We start from the raw sequence: 16,560 nt of genomic DNA, 5'->3' as shown, positions 1-16,560 counted from the left end.
AATGGTTTCCTATTGTACAGGAAACCATTTGGCTTGTCACTCAGTGTAGAGTCACCTACAGGCGGGAGGAAGAGGAAAGAATCAAGGAAAGAAAGACAAAAGAGGGAGTGTAAAGTCACCTGTAGGCAGAAGGACGAGGAAAGAATGAAGGAAAGAAAGAAGAGGATGGAAGGAAAGAAGGATGGAGGAGAGGAAAGGGCAGACACCCGAGAGCAGCACTACATTGAGTGAGTGGATGGTGAGTTATTCATTGCATGTGAAATGATTTTGCAGACAATCTCAAATGACAAAGTCAAGGAGATAGGTGAGAGAGATGGAGACTAAGTGGTGATGGTGAACTAACTTTGCAAACAATGATCTCAGTCATCAGAATCTGGGAGAGAGACGAGGGAGATGGAGACCGATGCTGAAGCAGTCAATGGAGAGAGCCAGGGTAACAACATTGGCTCGGAGGTAACACCGGCAGTGGCCAGTTCTGACCCACCGACGGAGGATATGGAAGCCCTGTACTCAGAGATTGATGCTCTAAATAAGTAAGTGACTCTGTAGCACAAGTATTCTGACTTTGCAAGAATACATAAATTTTTTTCTAACCTGACAAAGATTCCAAAGTTCTTTCAGCTCATTTGATGGCCAGATGTTATCAGATAAGTGGGTTAGTGTGACTAGTAACCAAGGTGGTTCATTCTTATCTCATAATTTCATGCATCTATTAAATGGCATATTATTCAAGTTATGAGAGTGGCCCATTTCTCCTTTGGGGACTTACTTGCAAAAGTTTTGCTATTGCACTTACATCTCAAAGGCTTTTGATCATTCCTCAGGGTTCTGTCTTGTCACAGACTTACTTCTGTTCATGAATAACATAAAGTGGTAAATCAGACCCTATCCATTCATATGCTGACAACTCCACCCTTCACCATTCCACTAGCTTCTCGTAGAGTCCGTCACGGCATTTATTTCAACAAACCCTGGATGAGGCTTTGACATGCCTTATTTCTGACTTGGCTCATATCCGATTGGGGTAAAAGTAACCTTTTCAGTGCATCAGAATTAGGTTCCTACATCTTTTGACCCATCAAAATCTTGCACAAGTATATCTTTTAATATTTAACTACTGTATATCCAACGCTGTCTTGCAACATCTTTGAAACTGTTTGGGGTTTCATTCTCTTGGGATTTATTATTATGGAAAGGTCATATTAACCCCATGCAAAACTTGCTTCCAAGAGATTAGGTGTGCTAAGCAGACCAAATGCATTCTTTACCCATGCACGGGTGTTGACTTTATATTGGGGTTTTATTCATTCCTTTGTTGAGTACAACTCTCATTTGTGGGGAGGTCTCCCTGCATACAGCTCTTTTCAAAAGGGAGGAGTCAAAGGTGTTTTGTATCACCTCTTCCTACTGGCTCCCATCTCTTTGCTGCACTGTTGCATCATTATCTCTCTTTCTGTCACTACTTCAGTGATCGCTGCCCTTCTGAACTGTCTGCTTAGATCCTTTTGCCTAATGCATGGTACATAGCACACATCTGGCAGCAAACTCTCCCCCCTTTTCTGTCCATTTCTCTAATGCAAGAGTTAACTGATATCCATGTACACAGCAATTCTCCTCCTCTGTCTGTTTTATTCTGCCTGTGACCTGTAACCTTCAGTCTCAAATGCAGTGTGTCCAGGCATCTTGAAATGAACTTCTTCTTTTTTTCATCCATCCATCCATCCATCATCCAATCCTACATCACCCCATGAGGAGTATAGGACCCCGGAGCTTGGCAAGTTGGTCCTGACATTCTAAGATGAGAGTGACCAGCCTCACTCATCCCTGAGTTGCATTACGTGAGCAATAAACCCCAACCACCCCTTGGATATAAACCTGCGCAAGCTCAGTCCGATTGGAGCACCTTAATTACCCACTAACCACCAGGTACCATAATTTGGTTATATGGTTACCACCCAGCATAGTAAATGGTTTCCTGGTGTACAGGAAACCATTTGGCTTGTCAGTGTATAGTTACCCATAGGCAGAAGGAAGGGGAAAGAATGAAGGAAAGAAAGACAGAAGGAGTGTAAAGTCACCCATAGGCAGAAGAAAGAGGAAAGTGAAGGAAAGAAAGACAGAAGAGGAAAGATGGATGGGAGGAAAGGGTGGACACCCATAGCAGCACTACATTGAGTGAGTGGATGGTGAGCACCTCCACCTACCATTAATCTCTGTGCTGTTGCTTTTGATCATAGGACTGTTAGCCATGAGACCACCTAAGCTGAGACTCTTCCTTTATTACAGATTTTACTGCACATCTTTGGCTCATTATTGTCTAATTTTTAATAATTGTTGGAAAGTAATTGCTGATTACGGTGGTTGGTTAAGCTTCTAGCCGATACAAAAGAAGCTGTACCATTGCCAACCCTGGTATGGGAGTACTTTGGGAGGGAGCATGGAATTAATTGTATTTTGATTAGAATATTAAAAGATGATCATGATTTATTTTTAAAAGATAAATCCCTGCTCCAGGACTGAAAGGTATGTCTTCTTTTCTTATAATAATGACCATGTATTATGTTTGACTATGTGGCAGATTAATGAGAAGCCCATGTTTACTGAAAAATACCAGAAGGACATGTGCATATGGTGTGGTTTATGAGAAACAGCCAGGCATGAATGATAATGGGAGTGTTTGGGTTATTTCACTGAATGTTCTGTTGATATTTTTCCCCTTATCATAGTTTTTCTTTACTTATTATCAGAATCCAACTTCGTCTCATTGTTGAATGAGAAAAATATTTCTGGTTGATAAAGTTTATAATTAAATGGTTGCACATTATTAGCAAATTACAAAGTAATTAGCAGGTTTTGGGGCTTACTTTAGTTTGCAGTCCATAGAAAACTACTGTACCATGGTCACTCTGAATCTGGGGATTCTGTAGGAGGAAGCATATCATCATTTGATTTGATTGATTTGAATTTGTAATCGGATAGAGCCAGGATTCCGAGGGCGTGATTGATGAGTGAATGGAAGCGTGGCCCATTGGATTGGGCATAATTGGGCTGTCTGGACGTTGCTACTCCCTGCCCTGCCCTAGGGTAGGAAAGGAGGTCCAGATGATGGTGATGATGATGATGAATTTGTAATGTCATGTTTTCAGCATGGACCCAGCAACACTGATCCCCGCACCACCACCGCCACCAATGATGGGTGCTATAAATGGGAGCCTGGCTGGAGGTCTGGCCCAGGCTGCATCAGCTGCTGTTGCCTCAGCACTGTCCTCCCTGGCTCGTGGTGCTCCAGGCGGCACCAACAGTGCCTCCACCCCCACGACTCGGCCCTCACCTACCCCTACACCAGCCTCCACCACCTCTAGCAACAACTCCACCACCTCCAACTCTATCTCCAATAGCAGTAGTGGACCCACCCTTGGCTATCCTCCGGGTAGTGTTCGCACACTGACTCTCAGAATCACAAGTAAGACCAGTTTGCTGCCTCTCAGTCACACCAGATGATTCTTCAGAAAGATCATTGTAACTTTATTATCTGTTATGGACTTGAGAGTAAAATGATATGTCAGAAAAAAAAGTTTACTTATAATGAAGACAGCCTGTATGTTTTCAGCTTATCTACAAAGTTATTTGAGGTTTGATTTATATACCTAATATTTTTATTCACCAAGCCATCTTGAACCAAAGGAGGATGCTGAATTTGTTGCTGACTCGAGAGGCAGTCATATGCATGCCTACTCTATATATGCTTATTGTTCAGTTCATTTAATTTGCTCTCTCTCTCTCTCTCCAGACTAATCCTATGTAGCACTATGAAGGGCCTTAATAAAATTGTCTGTTGGTTTTGAGAATAACAAGAATATTACACTGAAGAACATGATGATGATAATTTCTATATATTTTTTAGTTATTTTTTATTTCTTAAAACTCTAACTTGGCCTAAAATTGCCATGTTTCCCTCTTGATTGTTGATTAGTAATAATAGGTTAGCACCATTATGTGATGCTAGTCATGAAGAAGTTCTGTGGAAAGGATACAGAGCCACTGCATTCTTTTTCTGCCATTGTGCTTTGTTTAATTAGCTACAAGGGGACAAAACTCTGGGCCAAGTTGATGTAAACAAACTACTGTATAATGCTTTCACTGTTAGATGTTATTTTTTAGTTGAATAACATGCTAGGAGTAAACATTCCAGGCTCCAGCACCTGTATCCAGTAATCCCTCTATTATCCAACGTAATAGAGCCAAAGGCATAGCCGGATGTGGACGTAATCTGGATATGGAGCAATATCCTCTACTGTACCTATACTCTACCTATACCCAGTCTGTATGTACTGTACCCTTTCTATTTGTGGCAGTGTTATCCGGTCTTTCAGTTGTATTTACACATCAAAACACACGTAATATCCATTATAATGCTATGCACTAGGAAAACAGTGGATAAGTAACAAAGATCCACAAATACCCTACCAATATGTAGTGTACCCCTCCTGATTGTGGCAGTGTTCTTCGGTCTTTCAGCTATGTAGACATCAAAACACACATGGGAATATCCAGTCTAATGGTAGACACTAAGAAGACAATGCATAAACAATAAAAATCCACAATTTCACTACCTACATACACAGTACCCCACCTAATTGTGGCAGTCTTCTTTGGTCTTTCAGCCATGTAGACATCATAACTCACATGGGAATATTCAGTATAATGCTAGACACTCAGAAAACAGTGCATAAACAACAAAAATCCTTAAGAGCTAAGCTTATCTTTAAATGCATAATTTCACAAGCTTTCTCATGGTGTTTTCGGAATTTCGGTACGACCAAAATTATTCAGTTAAATTGCCAAAAACTAAAAAACCCACTGGTGGTGATGCAGGGAGGTGAGTAGTGGTAGGCAGGCAGCACACTAAGCAGGGTTAGGGGAGGGAGGGCAGGTGGATGGGGAGGGAGACATGCCTCGGAGCGCTGAGCTTGGAGGGGGCTGGAGGAGAGATTGGGGGTGATAAGCGAGGGCAGCCAGGGGACTTTGACCATTCGGTAAGGAGCTGGACAGCCATTTTGCTCAGCTTGTGGATAATGGACCTGTATTACTCAAGTGCTAGTGGAACTTTGAGTGATTTGGGTGGCCGGGGTACTTTGACCTTTCGGTAGGGAGCCGGGCAGCCATTTTGCTCAGGTTGTGGGTTGGGGTCTGCATTACTTGCATGTGGCCATTAGCATCCGAGTAATCCGGACAGCCATTTTGGTGAGCTTATGGGTTACGGGCCTGTATTACTTGAGTGCTGGCAGAACTTTCCGAGTGATCTGGGCAGCTGGGGGACTTCGACTGTTTGGTAGGGAGCCAGACAGCCATTTTTGCCCAGCTTGTGGGTTTGGTCCATTACCTGCGTGTGGGCAGAGGGGCTGGCTGGCCACCCAACCAATTTTTTAAATTTGTAGGCCACTCAGCTGCTGATGGTGGAACTTTTATGTTCAGATACGGACAAATGAATCTGGGGGGCTGGAAATTCACTCATTTGTGTAGAACTGTGTGGATTAAGGAAGCCAGCAAAGGTAGCACCGGATGTTACTCGTCAGGTTGAGGCACTTCGTATTGTACACTAAATGAAGGGAAATAATTTTAAAAATTTAATTGCATGGTGTACCATCTTACCAATCTGTATTAACCACCTACTTTTTTAAATGCCTGATGATTTTATTCAGACACTTGGTGGTCCACTGGTGTTAGTAAGACCAGATTTGGCCAGAATGGTTGAAATCAAAGGAGCACTTGGGGTTTTTGCTCACATAAGGCCTCTCAGTGGTGAGTGGCTGATCACTCTTGCATAAATGCATAGAGTGTATTCTAGTCTCAGGCCTCTACAGTACTCTATTGAAGGGGCAATAAAGGTTTGGATGATTGATAAATGGATGGCTGGATAAGTAGAGAAATATCTTTACTCTAACCCAGCGCCTATGGCTTGTTACAGACTCCCGGCCCTCAGGTGTGGAGGGTAGTAGCAGCACCAGCACCAGCAGCAGCAGTAGCTCATCTTCCAGCACGACAGCCACCCGAGCTGCTGCCACCACCAGTGCTGACTCAGCCGCCACCAGTAACAACCGCCCTGATCAGGACAGACCCAGCCCTGATGGTGCACCTTCTGCTTCAGGTTAGTTTGAATGTATTATTGGAGAGTAACTCCTTTTTGGTAATGTATTTCCAATTTATTTTTGTCACCACCTGATGATTTTATTGACCTTAGAATAGAGCTATGGTAGTGAAGGGGTGACTGAAGGCAGTATCCAACCCCTCCAGTGTGAAATGTTAGAGTTCTCTAAGTTGGTATGAAGATAGCAGGAACAAAATGAAAAATTCATCACCATATTGAATAAGTTAATACTTTTACCATATGAGGTGCTTGATCATACAAGCATCCCACAGGTTCCTCCTTATCCATTGAAAAGAGAGTGGTGGACTGTGATATATGGGCAGTGTCAGTTTACGGTCCACCAGGTTCACAGTCAAGTGAATGTGGGGCCATAGAAGCAGCAACTACAAAAGCAGGAACTTGCCATGGGTTGAGTCCAAGACCAAGCTATATCCTTCCCAGCACATTTCAGAAACTGTTTGGGGGTAATTAGCTATATGGTGTACTTGGTTAACTCATCCCTAAGTTCATTGGATACACAATAGGTGCGATGTATCCAGATGTACCAACTTGTATGCATTGATAGTTGTTGTTGCCGTGGGTTCATCTGGATGTGAACCCAAAGGACTGCAGGAAGATGGCCAGAGATCTTTTGTTGAGGGAATCTTGAAAGATTGTGATGACAGTGAGGTGCAGGAGGTGGACATGTTAGGTGCAGGCTGCTTGTAGTCTTTTTTTCTCTCTCTCTCTCTCTCTCTCTCTCTCTGACTTGGCTGGGATATTTGTCATTTTGTATTTTATATCCTGTATCTCGGTGGCAGAATAGACAGTATTGTGGCCCCACAGTCGTTCATGATTAGCACTCTGTTTTTGTGTTAATCTTGTTATAGCTCAGCATTCAGGGTGCAGTGAAGTCAATTTTAGTGCATATTAAAGCGAAACAAATAGGGTAGTACCTGAACAGAGTGGAGTAATAATCTAGGCTTCTTTTTCACAGAGGGTGGTAGTAGTGGTGGTGGTGGTGGTGGTGTAGCAGGGTCCATGAACAATGTGCGTCTGGAGCACCCTCGGTGTGGTGTAATGGTGGAGGTATTGGACCAGTACTCACAGGTCCAGCGCCGCCTTCAGCCTTACTTGGCTCTGTACCACCGGGCCATGGCTACCGACCCTGCCTTCACAGAGGCTGTAAGTTTCTTCAGGAAGCCTAATTTAAGTTCCTTATTCTTGACAGTTAAGGAAGCACCATAGTAGCTTTTTCTTGTAGTAGTCAGTTTATTTTAGTCTGAGGGAACTGGCCCACTTTCATGACTTGAATACCGAGTTGTAGTTGCATTAACTTTGATGAGCTATAGTTATGAGATATAGGTTAGTAGTCATATTTATCCTCCAACTTTGACTACTTTTGGCCATAGCTAAGCTGAAAAGGTGTTTTGGATCTTTTGTCAGGTAAAACAAATTGACTACTGGTAGTTCATTTCTGCATTGAATCCAATAATATTCATCCATTACTTAACGCTGAAAAGTATGGCATGTTTATATCAAAAAGCTATGAATAGCAGAAATGAGAATTGTAAAGTGTAATGTGCAAAATAGGTTGTGAAGGAGGAGATCCTCTTGAGTCTTCTAAATTTACAAGAAACCAGACTGATATCAGTTTTTTATAGAGCTTAGTGACTCATAACTGTCATAATCTGTTATTGGATAATGCTACTAAACAAATGCAGAATGGATTTTTTTCCCAGTTTTTCTATAGATTAGTTTGAAATATGTTAGAGATCAGCAAAGTCTTTATTGGTGATTGAATTTCCTGTACACCAGGAAACCATTTACTACGCTGGGTGGTAACCATATAACCAGATTTTGGCGCCTGGTGGTTTAGTGGGTAATTATTGCACTCCCGTTGGATTGAGCCAGAGAAGGTTTATATCCAAGGGGTGGTTGGGGTTGATTGCTCATGTAATGCCACTCAGGGATGAGTGAGGCTGGTCACTTTCATCGTAAATGTCAGGACCAACTGCCTAGCCCCGGGCTCCTACGCTCCTCATGGGGCAATGTAGGATTGGATGATGGATGGATGGATGGAATTTGAAAGATGTGAATATTTTTACATAATGGAAAAGTTTTTGATATTTAACCTATGCCATCATGACTACACGTGGTTGTGCTGTCAGGAGGCAGCCACGCTGATGCAAGAACAGTGGCTGCTATGGCGGGTGTCAGAGGTGCTGCATTTTGTGTCACACGCAATGCACGCTATCAGTGACATCATGGTGGACCTGCGACGCTCACCACCTCGACAGCTGCGTGCCAGACCCATCATCATACAGCAGCCAGCTCTAGTACAGGTAATTATGTCTTTCTGTGTAGCTACACCTGTCTGTCTGTGACCATGGGTGTGTCTATATAATTGAATCAGTGTAATTTTTCATATTGTTGGTCTAACTTTAATTGTTGATTTTTCATGTTCCAAGTCCCTCTATACTTTTTGACTTTTTTTTTTTGTTACAGGCCCAAATCAACGTAACCACCAGTTCAGATCCATCTAGAGGCCTGAGTACCCGGACCAGTCTGCAGCCAGGCACCCCATCAAGCACCCCTTCATCCACCCCGTCCTCCACCACACCCACCTCCTCCACAGTCTCATCATCCACCCCGGGCCTCTACACTACATCTGGTTCTTCTGCTCCGCCTCCTTCTTCCTCCACCTCAGCCACACCCGCTGCCACATCTGCCACACCTTCCACCACATCGCCATCCACTCCTGCCTCTGGTGCAGCCACACAAGCCCGCAATTTGGCCTCCCTGCTGAACCTGGGGTCGATGCAGGGGTTCCCAGTGGATGGTGGGGACTTGGTGCTTATGGAGGTGGGGCCACATGGGATCACCATAGACTCCGTGTCTACTGAGGGAGGCTCCACAGGTCAGTAATTGGTGCTTTAGTTTTTATGCAGATGTTGCTGTCTTAAGCCATGATGACACTTGTTTTGTATTATTCTTTCTACTTTCTACTGGTAGTTGAGTTTATTCAGCTTGGGAGAGCACCCTTGTTAGTGGAGGGAGTATTGAAAGCTATTTCTAACCCTTAAATTTTAGAACTGTAAGATTGGCTAAATAAATCTGGAGGCAGCAAAAATAGAATGTAAAAGATGCCATCATACTGAAAGGGTTACTTCTGAGAGTGGATGCACATAAATTGTGGGTTCAGTCAGGAGAAAAAGGTCACCTACCATTTCAGTGCATCTACTTCACACTTGGGTCATGTGCTTCACTTTTTACCTTGATGAATCATATTGGTGAAGAAACATAACAAATCTCAAGTTGAAAATTTTTGCCAGCAGAGGAGAATGAGATGTAGAAGCAAAGTAATAGGTGAACTTTTGTCCCAGACTGTGTGGTACCGTGCTATGTAATTCTTTTTGGTCATTTGGTATGCTATATGCATAGACTGTATTGTAGTGCATTTTTCTAACCTGACAAAGATCCCTAACCCCTGCAGAGAAAGACCAAGTGCAGAGAGAGAACCTGCTTTATTTATTCAGTGTTCAGCTAGCAGGCTTCTTCAGGAGTGTTGGCCCTGAAGAAGCCTGCTTGGTGAAACATTGAATAAAACATGACCCATCTCTGCCCATAGTGTTTTTCAGTGTACTATACTGTCGTAGCCAGTGCCGAGTATACTATCCCTAATCCCTCTTAGTTCAGTTAATGGCCAAGTATAGTCAGATTGGAGAGTTGATTTGCCTAGTAACCAAGAAGACTCACCATTACCTCATAACCATGACTCATTAATTTGAAGCAACCACAACTTTGTACTGTATATAGGTAATAGGAGTGACCCAGTTCCTTCACATGAAAACAGATTGACTATATAAACATTCGTCCTTCCACAGGAGGGTCGGCACCCCCACCAGAACTGATTCAGAACATAGTATCTTCAATCACCAACCAGTTAGGAGTTCGACTTGGAGGTGCTGTGCCGACCTCCACACCTGCCTCTACCTCCTCCTCCACAACCTCCTCCTCCTCTACATCCACATCTTCCACCACTTCTTCCTCCTCCTCCGCCTCCTCCTCAGCCTCCAGCAGTGCCCCAGGAGTCCAAACTGCAGGTTCGGGACGCAACAGTCAGGCCGCTGGAAACAGGTACGAATTGGGATGATAATGTTGTGTTCCTGTATGGTACAGTAAGCCCTTGTTATTTGTACTGTGTGTTCCCTTTTTCCAATTTTCTGGACCCTACCTCACCTCACCTTAGGATGAGAAAGGAGATTTGGATGATGATGATGATGATGGTGTTACCTTTCTTTTATGTTCATTTTTGCTTGTAACTTCTTGAATCCAAAGACATATTTTATTATTTTTACTACCAGACAATTTTATTCAGCCTTGGACAGACTTCTAGTAGTGAAGGGATTCGTGAATACTATGCCTGATGCCATCAGTTTGAAGTCGTGACAAAGCCAAATTATCTGGTGGTTACAGTACGGTAGTAGAGCATAAGATGTTACTGGATTGAAGAATTTAAGTGCACAGACATCACACACCAAAAATTGCCTGTTCATGTTCCAGTACTCCTTTTATGCTGATAAGCCAGTTTCCTTCAGGTTACAGTGGCATTTGTAGGGAAGTGTGTAATCTTTTGGAACTCATTCACGATAAATAACAAGGACTTAATGTATCTGTGGGTGGGAAAAAAGTATAAGTTGGTGATGGTGATGCTGTTGGTGTGGCAGGAAGTGTGGAAAGGATAATTATGATCAAGTGGCTCATTTTGGCAGCTTGTAAGTGACACAGTTAACCCTTTCTACCCATCAGCGTACATTATTGGTTTACTCTTGCTCTGGTACCTCCAGATGACTTTATTCAGCTTAGGGGAGGTGTCTTGTATTGAAGGGATTACTGAAGGCTGTATCTAACTCCTCTTTGAAAAATATGCCATGAGCTGAATACTAACTGCTTGAGGATGCAAGGATGAACCAAAAATTACCATCAGATTCAAGGGGTTGAGAGACTCACTTAGGTAGCTAGATACTTTTGGGAGATATTGAAGTGCAGCTATCATATCATTTCAACTTTCAGTATTTTTCCACTCCATTAGCATTGTATTTGTTATGCCTGTTGACATTTTTTGTGGATAAGTCCTCTACAGATAAATGACCAGTATATTGATAATAAACATATGTTTATACAAAATTTTATTTAGAACATTTTTATCATGCACAAGTGTTGATTTTTTTAAATACTTAAAGTGTATTACTTGGGGTAATGGTCTAAAATTTTTCCTAATATTGATTGTTCCCAAATAGTATATCCTCATTCTTGGAAATGACAGCATTCCTAATGGTTAAGAAGCAGACTATGACAGTGTCATGTGAGTAGTATGGGTTTCTCCCAGTGCAGTTATAGATCAGTGGATTTAAAAACTTCATCAAAAATTAAGGGACACGCATTGCCCTAGTCAGTTGCAGTTGATTGATATTCTGTTTCATAGAAAAGTGTGAACTCAGCCTCAGAGTGCCTTCTTTCATTATAGTGTTTTGTGTTATGAAAACTCATGATGAATTTGGTTGCCATGTCATAAGGGGAGAATTATTTGACTTATGACATGGGAACCTTCCATGTACAATTTTTCTAATTTTCATGCTAGCTCACAGTCTGCAAGTCCGGCCTTATGGTAAGCATGGCTGCAGACACTTTGCTTTGGCGGTGAGAGATTACAGTATATTTATTCACCTAGATTTGCATATTTTACGTTGAACATCAGGAAAATTATTTGAAAGCACTACGTTCAGGTTTTTTAGGCTACGCCTCTTTGGATGATGGTTGGGAATTGCAAAAGAGCCAGAGAAGTTTGTTAGTGTCAGAGTGTCATCCTTGTCATATGCGTGGCCGCTGCTGTTGAGGAAAATATTGAAATGATGCATAGTTTGCATTCCAGTGAGGGGTATGTTGAAACATGTTGCATGTTTAATGAGCTGCTGGCATCATGGTATGAGATTGCAAATTATAGTTTTGGTTGTCTTGGTCGCACAGAGAAGTTGGTGATTCCTGTTAATATTCTCAACTACATTTTGCTGTACAGTACAGTACTCTCAAACCTTGCAATACTGTCCATACATACACCAGAGTATACTTTACCCCATTGTCCCCCCTTTTCGTTATGTCTGAGCTGATTGTATTAGCATAAGGATTAATTTAATATGTGATCCTCTTTTGAGACTACCAAGCATACCAAACAGCAATCAACTGGCAATAGACGCTCTGCTGTAGTGAAAAAGCATGCCTGTTATGCAAAGAATTTGTTAGAGCTGATTAATCTGATGTAGCTGGAGACCTTTTATTACAGCATTTACTACTGTTGTTGTTATATGTGTGATATGAAGTACTGTAATGTTGAAACATTTTTAGAGACATTTCCACCAGATGCAATTAAGCTTTTTTTTTTTTTTTTTTTTTTTTTTTTTTTTTTTTTTTGTAGAGCATTTTTTCCAATACATTTGGCATTTCAGAATTTTATTTTAATTTGCACAATTGAAAGTTTTGCTTTTTCAGGATTTTGAAATTTAAGTGAATGGTTTATTTTGAATTTATGGCATTCTAGTTTAGTACCAGTTGACTTTATCAGCCATGATGCTGATTTTAAGAAAGTGTCTGAAGTACATGGCAAACTGTTATGTTGCCTGTTACTGCAGGTTACAGTACATTACTTTTCAATATTGGCAACTTTTGAAAGTTTTTAAGTAAGATTTTATGTTAAAAATTACATATTTAAAAATAGAAAGTATGCTTTAACATTTAGAGCTGTGTTTTGCTGTAAAGAATTACTGTATGTCAGTGTTTGTACTGTAGGTTTTGTAATAATAAGGTGTTATTTATATAAATATTTATTACAAGACACTGCCTTGAAGTTGTAAGACAGATTAGCGTAATTTGAATTAATTTTGCAGTTTTAATTTGCAGTAAAATTTGACAACCAATCTTTGGCCTCAGTACAATCTGCAAGGAAGTAGACTTGTAATGGCAGGTGTTCAGTTACTGGTACCCGTGCAACATGGCATGTTGGAGCCACATTCTTGTTAGGCAGTGGGATCGGAGGCTTCCTACGACCTCTACCTGACCTGTTTACTTTGCATGTTACACTTCAGATCTTTAAATACTGTGACCCCTTTTCTCCATATTGCCAGACTACAATATTCAGATGAGGAGAGACCCCTAATAGTTAAGGTCTCAAACCTGTCAACATTGATCTCGTCAGAACTTTTTTATATATACAGTATATATACATTATATATATATATATATATATATATATATATATATATATATATGATTTTTTCAGTGTTATGGTAATCTTGATTTAGTAAAGAAAATATCCAATTGTATGATATAGATGGTGCTGGATAGGGATGCCTTCATGTGGTGGTGCACTCCACTGTCTGGTTATATAAACATTTCTCAACTTCCCTATCCCCAGATAGAGGATGGTGGATTATTGGAGGACAGCTCTAGCTTGCTGTCCAGCAGGTTCACATTTCAGTTGAGCCTGGGGTCAGATAGGTGACAGCAGCATTAGTAGCTTGTCTTAAATATCAGCATAGTTTTCATAAGAAGAGACATTGTTAACGGGGCCTGTACATCCTCGCTGCTAAATAAAATATGGCATTAGCAGAAGTAGAATACTAGAGCTCTCCTGACATTGAGTTCCTCGGTGGTAGAGTGTTAACCCTTTTAGGTTTATGTAATCCTTCAAAGCTTTATAGAATTGTTTGGCCTTCATTATAATAGGATACAAGGGTTTTGAGCACAAAAGGATTAGCATGCCTTATGGAATAATGGAAGTGAAAAGAGATTGGTATCAGGTGTAGTGAGCCTCCTGAGCCAAGACAGTGTGATCCTTCATACTGCAACTGTACTCCAGAATCCAAGTAGTTGTTAGTTGTTGTCTTCTGGACATGAACCTGGTGGACTGCAGCCAGAATTCTGTCTACCATTTTCATTTAGGGGGGCTAGGGAGGGTGGATTGGTGCAACATATGAAGGCATCCCTGTCCAGCACCTGAGTCCAGGTACACAGCACTTGGCCACATCCATTGACTATACACTCGACCCTTGATTTGGCGGACCCCTATTTCCCTGATTTCGGATTTCCCAGACACGGTCTGTGGCTGGACAATATTATCAAATGCCAGACAAATGCCCATTCAAGTCCGGGATTCTCACAAAAGTCTATAAGCAGTCTGCTGCACAATACAGTATAATTTTAGCAAGGTTTTGACTCGATAAAGGCCATTTGTAACACACAAGATATTTTCATACATGAAATGCATCTTGGCCACCAACCTGCTTCACTCCACCAGTTCCTAACTCGTGGCAATATCCCATTTGCCACTTACCTTTCTCAAATGCCACTGTAAATAGTTTATTACATAACAGTAAAATTTCAGGAAGACTTGGACACTGTAAAATTCATAAGTAATAAAAAAATATACAGTATATTACTGACAAACTCAGTGAGATCCATTCCTACTCACTTAGCTCACCCGACTCGGTGCGTCTAAATACCGAATCGGCACTTTTCACTGGAAAAAAAATATATATTTTTTTCGCCACAGTGGCTCATACACACGTAATTATCTGATATCTGCTAAAAAAAAATTGTACTTAATATAGCTTAAGTTAAAAATTTAGTTTAAGAGCTAAAATGCACCAGTGTTATCAGGTATTTCCCCTTCAGATCGTCAGCATGCCTTGACAGACTTCTATTTTGCTTAAATATTCATTTTTGAGTACAAAAAAATGTACAGTATCTGCATTGTAAATTGATATTTATACAAAGTAAAATTCTGTCAGGACGAGCTGTTAGGTTAGAGGTAAAACACTTCTGCTAACTTAAGAAATTTTCGCTCTGAATCCTGGTTTTCTATTAATAATGAAATTAAGCACAAACTTTTGACTGAATTTCAAATAATTAGGTGTGCAAACCTATATAGTGATAAAGATTAAAATATTTTCCAATTAAAATTGCCGATTCTGTCCAAGATCCAGATCACATTCAATGATTGTATCTTGATCAGCTGGTTAGTGATTGACCAATGTTAGCAGATATTTCCCATTCAGATCGTCAGGACGCCTTGACAGACTTCTGTTTTGCATTAGTATTTGAGTACAAAAAGATGTATCTGCATTGTAAATAAATATTTATTATAAAACAAAAGTCCATCAAGGCGAGTTGTTAGGCTAGAGGCAAAACATTTATGCTAACTTTAAGAAATTTTCACTCTGATTCCTGATTTTCTATTAATAATTAAATTAAGCTCAAATTTTTTACTGAATTTCAAATAAATAGGTGTGCAAACCTGTATGGTGATAAAGATTAAAATACTTTCCAGTTGAAAAGGCCAATTCGGTCCAAGACTACGTGTTTGTATCTCGGTCAGCTGATTAGTGGTTGGCTGACTTTGTGGTGTTCCATTCCTTGTTTATTTTCCTCTTTTTCCTCGGCTTTCTGATCTTCTTCTATCATACCCTCCACATTCTCGTCAACAACTGTCTAAACAACCATTCTTAGGGTTGTAGCCATCAAAATACAGATATTGTCTCAGTTATTATTATTGTTATTGTGGCACTGGTATTGTTTTATGCACTGTGAATATTAGGTATGTTGGTATAGGTAGCCTGCATACCAGAATGCTCTAGAATATCAGAATAATTGCCGCACAATGTTGGAGAATTCGTACAAAGTATGGTAAATTGTAGTAGTCTGGGGAATGGTATGCGGTGCTGGACTTTTGCGATGCCTGGACTTTTACCATTCCCGGACTGGTCCCCCTCCCCCCCCCCCTTTTAGTCCGGCATATCAAGGGTTGAGTGTATCGCATAAAGTTTTGGCATTATTTGCAAAACAGTTTATCTTGACATCGCATGGTAATCACTTGTAACTATATCCTGTTCCTTGTATTATGCTGACAGAGTACTGGTTTTGCCCTTCCATAACTTAAAATTTAGGATATACTATTTTTTGTACTCAGGACCTATGTTGTTGTATGTTAAGGTTTCTTAGCACCTCTTCCTTACAAGTTTGCATTTGTGTTTGGTATATTACCTTTCCGAAACTAGGTGATATTATTTTTAGTTTACCTCTGCTGTTAGCAAATGTCCTTTTTTTTTTCTGAAGAGAATCTCCTGGTAGGGAAAGGTAAAAAAAAAAAAAGCTGTATCTAACCCCTCCATTTAAAAAAATCTATCTTAAGGTGAACAAAATAATCAGGAGATGGTTCAAATATAATGAAAGGTATCCCTGGGCTTAGTGGGTTAATGCTAATGCATGTTTTTTTGTGCAGTCTCAAATTCATAGTGATACCAACCTCTTTTTCCCACCTGAATTCGAGGTAATGTTATGTTGATATAACAAATATACATGAATAACTTGCAAGAGAA

At 40.7% G+C, this 16,560-nt stretch overlaps 1 protein-coding gene across 2 annotated transcripts in view; it reads left to right on the top strand.

The window, feature by feature from the left end:
* Window positions 1-16,560, top strand: part of LOC145393466 (uncharacterized) — a 46,163-nt gene that overhangs the window by 15,517 nt on the left and 14,086 nt on the right. For both annotated transcript variants that reach the window (XM_080267569.1, XM_080267570.1), the window contains exons 6-12: window positions 364-533; window positions 3,147-3,463; window positions 5,969-6,148; window positions 7,125-7,312; window positions 8,299-8,472; window positions 8,636-9,047; window positions 10,015-10,267. In XM_080267569.1, the coding sequence (XP_080123695.1) occupies window positions 364-533; window positions 3,147-3,463; window positions 5,969-6,148; window positions 7,125-7,312; window positions 8,299-8,472; window positions 8,636-9,047; window positions 10,015-10,267 (1,694 nt within the window). The remainder of the gene's footprint in view (window positions 1-363; window positions 534-3,146; window positions 3,464-5,968; window positions 6,149-7,124; window positions 7,313-8,298; window positions 8,473-8,635; window positions 9,048-10,014; window positions 10,268-16,560) is intronic.

Source organism: Coenobita brevimanus, chromosome 24, assembly GCF_032717465.1.
Source record: "Coenobita brevimanus isolate Jiangsu-jjx chromosome 24, ASM3271746v2, whole genome shotgun sequence".
NCBI lineage: Eukaryota > Metazoa > Arthropoda > Malacostraca > Decapoda > Coenobitidae > Coenobita > Coenobita brevimanus.
Note: the sequence above shows the minus strand (reverse complement) of the source record. Positions and strands in the feature narration are given on the sequence as shown.